Source organism: Lagopus muta, chromosome 1 (assembly GCF_023343835.1).
Source record: "Lagopus muta isolate bLagMut1 chromosome 1, bLagMut1 primary, whole genome shotgun sequence".
Classification (NCBI taxonomy): domain Eukaryota; kingdom Metazoa; phylum Chordata; class Aves; order Galliformes; family Phasianidae; genus Lagopus; species Lagopus muta.
In genome coordinates, this window is record NC_064433.1 from 194515859 (window position 1) to 194524747 (window position 8889).

The 8889-nt window shown below is 58.2% G+C and overlaps 1 protein-coding gene across 1 annotated transcript in view; it reads right to left on the reverse strand.

Moving 5' to 3' along the window:
• Positions 1–8306, reverse strand: part of DCHS1 (dachsous cadherin-related 1) — a 49548-nt gene extending 41242 nt beyond the window's left edge. The window contains exons 1-2 of the mRNA XM_048950211.1: positions 8036–8306; positions 1994–3802 (exon numbers count right to left, since the gene is read on the reverse strand). Coding sequence (XP_048806168.1) covers positions 1994–3745 — 1752 coding nt within the window. The 5' untranslated portion in view covers positions 3746–3802; positions 8036–8306. The remainder of the gene's footprint in view (positions 1–1993; positions 3803–8035) is intronic.
• Positions 8307–8889: the final 583 nt, after the last annotated feature.

Sequence of the window (8889 nt, forward strand, 5' to 3'; positions counted from 1 at the left end):
GGCCAGGTTGGATGGGGCCCTGGGCAGCCTGGTCTAGTATTAAACGTGGAGGTTGGTGGCCCTGCATCTGGTGGGGGGTTGGAGATTCATGATCCTTGAGGTCCCTTTCAACCTTGGCCATTCTGTGTGATTCTGTGTGATTCTTTCTCAGGTGCTCAGGCCAGCAACCTGCTCTGCTCAGCCCTGTTTGTACATCAAACACAGAGAACACCGTGGTGGGGAGAATGGGATGTTGCTGGGATGCAGGAGACCTGCAGCGGTACCCTGGTCAGTTATGTGGTGTCCCCACCTCCCTGTCATTCTGTCCTGCCCACACAGAGCAGATGTCAATATCCAAAAATGGAACTGGTCCTCCCATGGTTTCTCGCTTAGAAACTTGATGGTCTGATGGAGACCAAAACCCTTTCTGTTCTGGGTCAGCCTTAGCAGCTGCTTTTGTCCTGCAGGACGTGTCAGCAAGGCCTGGGCTCTCATTAGCATTATGAAGGTCTGGACCCTCAGACAAGATGAGCCCTGATGCCTGGAAGTCATGGAGAGATGAAGTCAAGCAGTGGGAACAGAGGGTCTGTGGGGCTGCACACCTGACGTGTGACCTATGAAATGTGGCACCAGCTGCTGGCTGCTGTGCACCCCGAAGAGCCCATGAAAGCCCTCCAGTTCCTGGCAGGGGTGGCTGGACTGGGCAGCTCAGGCCGTGGCTCCTTGGCCCCCAGCTCTGCCAGCTCCTCAGCCTGGCCTGAGCCTGCTGGGGCCTGGTGCTGAGTCGGCAGCCTGGCTGGCCTCCTTTCCCATCCTCTCACATTTCCCGGCCCAGAGGAAGCAGCAGCAGATGTGTGCGCTGTTTGCTTTATGCTGAGGCCACGAGGGAGGTACCTGCGCTCGGCCCAGATGCACCGTTTCCAAATGAAACATGAGGGCCAAGCCAAGACCATCGAAACCTGTCCAACCCCCCAGTCCCTGCCGGCTGCTGGACGGGCGCCTCCCTGCGCTGCGCTGTGCAGGCCAGGATGGCTTCACTTCCGCACGGCGTCTCAGCACGGCGCAGCCCTGTGGCCCTACCAGCATCTTCATGGCATCCCCACCGTCTCACGTCTTCCCACCTCCCTCCTGCCTGTCCTCGCTCTTGCAGCCAGAAACCCAGCCTTCAGTGCCGGCAATATTTCCAGAATGCTTTCCTGCCTTGCAGTAAGCAGCACTGAGCAGGATGGCACTGAGAACGAGAGGGGCCTCTGCCAGAGCCGCCGCAGCTGAGTTGTCCCCGCAAGCACCTGAGGCATCCATGTTCCCCAGGACAACACCGCTCCTGCCCTGTCCCAAAGCCCATTGCCATCCTCAGCCTCCTCCTGACCTCTGTCCCAGCATGGCTCTGGCCCCACCTGTCCCATAGGGACAGACCTTGTGCTGCCCAGACGGAGCCTGCAGGGTCATGCTGATGGAATAGATGGCACAGCTGAGCCCCCATGAGAGCTAACAGAGGGGCAGCAACCCCCCTCAGGACTCACTACACAGAGACTGATGTAGCACGTGCCTCTCAGCTCAAATCCCAAAGATGCTGCTTCTGAAGTAATATAACAGCAGCAGTCACGTATAACTAATGCTGCTGTCCATCACCAGAGGGAGAGAGAAGTTACCAGTCCTGCCACAAGCAGCTTCGAGGCCTGACCTTGCTCCTCAGCACTGTTGCTGGTACTCCAGGCTGACAAGGACAGCTCCGCTCTTGTGCAAGCAATGCCTGGCAGAGCAGGTCACCATGTGAGCTGAGCTCGACGCAGTGCTTTGCACAAAGGGACTCCTTGAGATCTGCCTCTGGCATCAAAGGCACCCCCCAGCATGCAGATGTGTAACAGTGCTCTGCCAGCTTCCTGCTCACGGTGAGGGAACGGCTCTCTGCCTGTCGAAGCCATGAAATCTGCGCAACCATCCTTCTCATCTCCAACCTCTCACGGCCCTGTCTGTGCCCTCCTCAAGCTCAGCTCCTGACAGCTGTACCTACCTGTAGGAAGCAGGTACCGACCGGGGTGTTCTCCTTCAGGGACACATTGTAGAAATTACTCCTGAACACCGGCTCGTTGTCATTGACGTCCTGCAGGGCCACAAGCACCACAGCTGAAGAAGAGAGGGCAGGGGTTCCCCTGTCTGTGGCCAGCACTGTCAGCTGAGGCTGAGGATCCTTCTCGTAATCCAGTGGGGCAGCAGTGGTGATGATACCTGTGGCAGGGTCAATGGCAAACCAGCTGGAATGGGTGTCTTGGCTGTGCACGATGCTGTACTGCACCTCCCCGTTGGGACCCTGGTCTTTGTCTCGAGCGGTCACTTGCAGGACAAAGCTGCCTGGGTACACAACCTCAGGGATGCTCTGTTTGTACTCCTGTTGGTCAAAGAGTGGAGGGTTGTCATTGATATCTATCACCTGCAGCACAAAGGTTGATTCTGCTCGGAGCGGAGGTGTTCCCGAATCAGTCGCTGTCACTCGCAAATCATAGGAGTCTCTTTCCTCCCGATCCAGAAGCTGGTCCACACAGATAAGGTAGATGATGTTGTCCTTTGTAGTGAGGGCAAACTTGCCATCCCCCCCCTCCAGGGTGACATTGACATTGGAGTACTCTCCATAATCTGGGTCAGAAACAGAGATGCGTGCCACATACTGACCGGGCTGGGCTCCCTCAGAGATCTGAGGGGAGCCATCTTCGCTCAGAAAGATGATGGTCATGGTGGGCTGGTTGTCATTGTAGTCGCGCACGTGGATTGTGACAAAGGCTGTGGTGACCTCAGGGTGGACAGCCCTGTCCCGTGCCTGCACCACCAGCTCGTGCACCTTCCTGACTTCGTAGTCCAGACCCTTGTTGAGTTTGATGACTCCAGTTCGGGAGTCGATGGTGAAGTACTGGTCAGGATCACTCTGTCGCCGGTTGATCTCATAAATCACATCACCGTTGTCTCCTTCATCCGCGTCGGACGCGAAGACCTGCAGGATGCTACTGCCAGGTTTCAAATTCTCTGATATGAGAGTATGATAGCGGCTCTGGTTGAAGGTGGGAGCGTTGTCGTTGATGTCCTGCACGGACACATCCAACGTCATTTGGCTGCTCCTGGGAGGAGAGCCCCCATCGTAGGCTTCCAGCACCAGGGAGTACGACGAACGGTTTTCCCGATCCAAGACGTTGCTGACCACCAGGTCCAAATACAGGACCCCATTGGGTCCTCGCCGTGTTTCCAGACGGAAGGCCTGCCCCACATTGTCACCCTTGATCACGTAGCCTTGGGTATTGAGCAGGCCACTGTCAGCATCAAAGGCTGGGTCCAAGGGAAATCTGCTGCCAACAGGTGTGTGCTCTGGGATCTGGAAAGTGCTGTGTTGCTTGGGAAAGGCTGGAGCGTGGTCGTTGATGTCATTAACTTGGATATTCACTTCCACTGTGATGCCCTCGGGGGTAACAGCTATGAAGCTGTAATGGTCCCGGGTCTCTCGGTCAAGTACGCGGGCTGTTTTGATGATGCCCCTGTTCTCATCTATCCACAAGTCAGTGGCAACGCCACTGCCCTCCTGCGCTGATATGAAGTACATGTAGGCACTGGTGCCAGGGGGCAGGCCAGCACTGATGTCCCCAATGATGGTGCCTGCTGGCTGCTCCTCATCTATTTGTAGATCCAGGGTGCCCAGGACAGCAGAGCCCTTCTCTGCTCTCAGGCCCCCAAGGATTAGCAGCTCCAACAGAAGCATGGCCGACCCTTTCATCTGCTCCATTGCTAGTAACTTGCAGAGCAGAAGGTTGCTTGATCTTCTTTGCAGCGCTCTTTAATCCTGCAAGGAATGCAAACCAGAGGAAGCTGGTTAAGAGAGAGCAGCAAACGAAGGACAGAATAAGAACGTGGGGAGGGAGAGCCTGCCAGGTACCTTCCGCTTGGTTGCTCTGTATCACTTATCCTTCATGAGTTGAAAACTTGTTAGAGCAAAGGGTGTGAAGGAAAGGGAATGAAGCCCTAGGCCAGCACCTAACGTCACCAGGCAGAGCAGACCTGGCCATGTGCTGGTGTTACCAGCTGGTACTCTGTCACATCGGTTTTTTTCCCACACAGCCAAGTATCCTTCCCAACTAGCAGCCTTCCTGGCAACACCGGAGCCAGCTGGTTCCTGTGCCTTTAACAGCTGAATGCTTCCTGCAAAGCTGAGAAACAGTGTCTGCAAGACCTCAGAGATTTTTGGACAAGCAGCAGCCTAGCACCTCTCTATCCTGAAAAATATGGTCTTAAAACTGGGAGCGATCCCAACAAGTGACCCTGCCGAACCCCCCTTCCCCAGTAGCTTGCTTTTCATGACCACAGGGATTTAGGTTCACAAAAAATGCGAAGTGCAAATCGGGTGTCCCTGGTGGGGTGCAGCAGAACTGGAATGGGCTTACATCCAGAGCACAATAAATCAGAATGGCTCTATTGCAAAGGACAGACCCACAGCCGGGAATGCCCAAGATAAAACCCCGTCCTCACAGGGCAGACAGGGCCCATTGTTCAGCCAGGAAAGGAGATCTGGGGATGCCCCAAGCTGGTACCATGGAGGGTGGTGGTGGCACAGCAGGAACGCAGCAACTCCCTCTGAACTGCCAGCTGCCCTGGCTCCTTCCCCGTCCCACTCTCCACTGCTCGCTCTCCTCCTTTGTCTCCTTCTCGCTGCTCCTCGTTCGTTCTGGCTCCTTCACTCCATTTCCCCCTGCTGTAGCTTCATTTCACTGCAGCAGTGGGGGAGGGACAAGAAGGGAGGAGCGGCTCCGTGCAGCCGCAGCGCTGCTGGACACGCTGGCCGTACGTGCGGCACCCAAAGGCTGTGAGCCCCCCAGGGCTCTGCCCACCCTCCCTGCAAGCAGCCAGAGCGACTCAGCAGTCAAAGTGCTCGTGCACAGCACCAGCCCCAGTGCCGCTCCGAGCCGCCGGTAAACGAGGCTCAGTGGTCTGCAGGGATGGCGGCAGCATGAGCTCACACTTGGACTCTCTTGAAAGCATTTGCTGCTGGTCCCATAACCATGCTCAGGAGCAGCTCATGGCAGACGCAGGACGCCAGAACCTCCCTGCCTTTGGGGACAGAGGTGGCTCGTGCTGCCGAGTTTGGGGACTACAAATGGCAACCTTTGGTCTGCAGAGCTCTACAGCAGCGCCAGCCCTTTCTGAGAGATGTGGTACCATTATTTGTTGGCCCTCTTTCCCACCTCAGGACAACTGTTAGGTTGGTTTTTCTTGCAGAAATTGTGGGTTGGTGACAGAAATAAAAGTCTAAAAAAGTGTTTCCTATGTATAAAAGAATGTTTACCTCAGTGGGCTACAGGAACTGGAAACCCGTGCACACCAGTGCCTGATGCCTGTGCAAGCAATGCCACATGCTGCTCTTGCACCTAGCAAACACAAATCCTCATCACCTCTCAGGAACAGAAGGTCAAAGAAGTTACACGTTCTTGAGGACTGCTAGCTGGTGAGCTGCACCAGTTCAGTGGTCCTAGCCAAGTCCATTGCTCTTCCTCTTGGGAGTTAATGAAACTTCCCCAGAAGAATTACGTGCATCTAGAATTGGGAGAACGGGATCCAAATTTGCTTCTGTGATGCAACTGCATCATCCTAACTTGGACGCTTGGGTCATGGGAAGGTACAGGGCAGAGCTCAAAGCCCTGGCAGGTGGGTAAATGAAAACTTACTTAAAAGGAGAGTAGAGAAAACAGAGTAACAAAAAGAGGGATGCAGCGAGGGGATCTCAGTGGCTGAGGATGGGATAAAGCTGAAATGTCTTGAGTAGCGCCTGGCACAGGTAAGGGCACAGATATGGGGAAAAGAACCTGCCCTGGTTTGATTACTGATGTCACTCTTGGAAAGCAGAAGGGAGAGCAGCAAGGCTTTGTGGCCTGCTGCTGTGGGGACGGGGAAACTGGGAACGTGAATGGGGGGTGTGAAGAGCAGCTGAGAGCACTGGGGCAACGCAGTAACACCAAGTCAGGTTTCTGGGGTGATGAAATGAGTGCAAACTTCTCCCTTTCCCTCCTTCCTGGATGCAGTCAGAGCTTTGCTGCCTCCTGGGAAAGAGACACGACTGCCTGCTTGCCAGACTGCACAAGTCCAGGATGGGCAGAAGGCCCCCGGGGTACCGGCAGCCCTTTACTCCTATGGGACTTGCAGGGCTGGGACAGCAAGGAAGACAGCGGTAACCTCAGTTGATGCAGAGTCACCAAATCGAACAGCTGCTTCCAATTAGCAGATAGCTCAGTGCGAGGGGCTGGCTTGAGTGGTCCAGGCCCAGCCTGTGTAATGTGAGCCGGACTGCCCTGCTCCCCTCCCGTCCCTCCCACTACCGGGCACTGAGTTTCCTAGTAACAAATGGCAGCAAGAGCCTCTGAAGGAACGGTGGTGAGTATCACAGTCTGTCCGGAGAGGAGGCTGGGGTGCAGAGCCACAGTAAGGGGGTCGACAGGAAGGGTGCTGCAATGCACAGAGGCATTTCCAGGCCTGGCTGATATGCCCAGGCATCAGGGGAGCCGAGACTACACTTAGGAGATGAGCCTTGTTTAGAAAAAATGCATAAGGAACTACAGAAGGACCAAAGCAGAATCCCCTGCTTGCAAGCCTGCCAGTGGCACTGCTTCTCATGTTGGCCACGGAGAAGGGAAAGCAGGCCCACCCTGGCACTGGCAGAGAAGCTGGAAAGACGGCACCCACTCTGCATGCCACAAACAGATGTCAGAGTGCTTGCTGTGCAAAAGCTCCATCAAAGCTCAAAGCTGCACACGCTGCTGATGCCATATCCAAAACTTCACGAGGGGCCATGACTCATCCAGTGATGTTTTTAAGACTCCACATCAGGAGGGACGTAGAATCCCATTTCATCTTTGCTGGGCACCACTCACTGTGCTGGAATATGCTCTCCTGTTCTACATCCATGCAGATCTCTCTCAAGACTTCCAGATTTTCCCAAAGCCAAGCACGGTCCAGCCTTGCCTGCAGTGCAGCCCTAGTCTGAAAACTTTCAACCTCTGCTGTCCGTTATGACCTGAGCCACCTCCATGCCTCCCAGCCCCATCTCCTTACACCTGCATCTGCAACACCAGCATCGCTATTGCTCACTCCCACAGTTGCCACACAGCCTAATCTCCTTCTAACATCAAAACAAGCAGTGACCAGCAGTGGTAGCCATTCTCTAAGGATGCAGTCAAGCTCCACTTCATCCCATGGATTCAATTCCTGTGCCACACGAGGGCTTCCTTCAGGCTATCCTGTCTCTGAAAACATTATTCCTACAAAGGAAGCTCTAATAAAAGCTCCTCACGCAAAAGCCAGTTCCCACAGTCCCGGCCCACAAGCATCTCAGCACTGGCTGTGCCCTGCCACGCTGCGTGCCCACTGCACAGCCGTCCCGGGGTGTCGAGGCTCTCTGGCCGTCGGGCTGCCCGGCCCCCGGCGCTCCCCGGCTGTCCTTGGGGCTCTCCATCTCTCGGGGCTCCCGGCCGTCTCCCTCGGCGGCTGCTGGGGCTCCCTGCCTTTCGGGGCTGCCCAGACACGAGGCGTCCCTTCCTCCCGGCGCTCCCGGTGCCCGCGCACACCGCCGTTCCGGGGCTCTCCCCGGGTCTCCCCCCGCACGCCGCAGCCTCCGTTCCAGCACACCGCCCGCCCCAGCCCCCGCTCCGCTCGGGCCCGCAGCCCCCGCCCGGCGCCTCCGCGGCTCCTCCGCCGCGACCGCCGAACGCCCGCCCAGCGCCGGCTCAGCCCTGCGGCTCCCCGTCCCGGCGCCGCTCCCGTTCCCGCACCGTCCCGCTCCCAGCGCCGGCCTCAGTGCCGTCGCGCAGCGGGCGAGGCTGATCGGCCGATCCAGCCGCGGATCCGCGGTGCTGCGCCGCCGCGGGCGCACCCCCCAGCCCCCCCCCCCCCCCATTGTCTGCGCGGCGGAGGCAGAACAAAGCGCCCGGTCCAGTCCGGCCCGGCCCGGCGTGCGCTGATGCGGATGTGCGGCACAGCGGTTGAAGGCGGGGAGGCGGCGGGAGCGGATCGGTCCGGCGCTGGCACTTACAGCTCGCGTCCCGCGCCGGCAGAGCTCGCATCCCGCACGATCCGGTCCCGGCGAGACGTCCCGCAGCAGCGCGGGTACCCCGGCACCCCAGTACCCGGCGCTCTGGTGCCGACACCTCTCCGGTACCGCCGGCCGCTCCGGTACCTTCGGTGTGTTCCGGTGCCCTCCGGCGCCGTGCCCCCACCCCGTCCTCCCGGAGCTCGGCCTCCCGGTGCCGCGGCCGCCCCGGTGCCGCAGCCGCCCCGCGCAGAGCTCGGCTGCAGGCGGCGGATCGGCGCTGGCTCGGCGCGGAGGCTCCTGCTGAAACCCGACCCAGCGCCGCCCTCAGCCCCTCTCTCCCCCCGCCGCCCCCATCCCCGCCCCGCCACCGGAGCGCGCCGGCAGAGCGCGGCCCCGGGCCGGGGTCCGCGGAGGTGGGTCGACGTGGTGGGACGCGGGATACGGGACACGGGGCGCGAAGGGGCCGGGGAGCAGCGGCGAGGAGGGGGCCTGAGCGGAGCGGGGGGAAAGGCTGCAGCTGGGAGGGATAAGGGGAACGGGTAGGAAGCAATAGGAGCCAGAAACCTGGGGAAGTGAGAAGAGGTGGGAAAGAGCGAGGGGCGAGGACGGGGTGGGAAGGGACGGGGCAAGGAGAGGGCTGGGCAAAAAGAGGTGGAAGGAGACGGAGGGTGGTATTGGGGGGATGTGGGGACGCGATCACAGCGGCACAGCCCGTTTTCTAGTCTACCACAGTTCCTTCTTTAAAAGCAAGCTCAGTTTGGGGCGTTGGAGCTTCATGATCCCTGAGGTCTCTTCCAACCCAAGACATTCTATGATTCTATGATGCTATGCTTCTGTAACCTGAAAACCTCGTG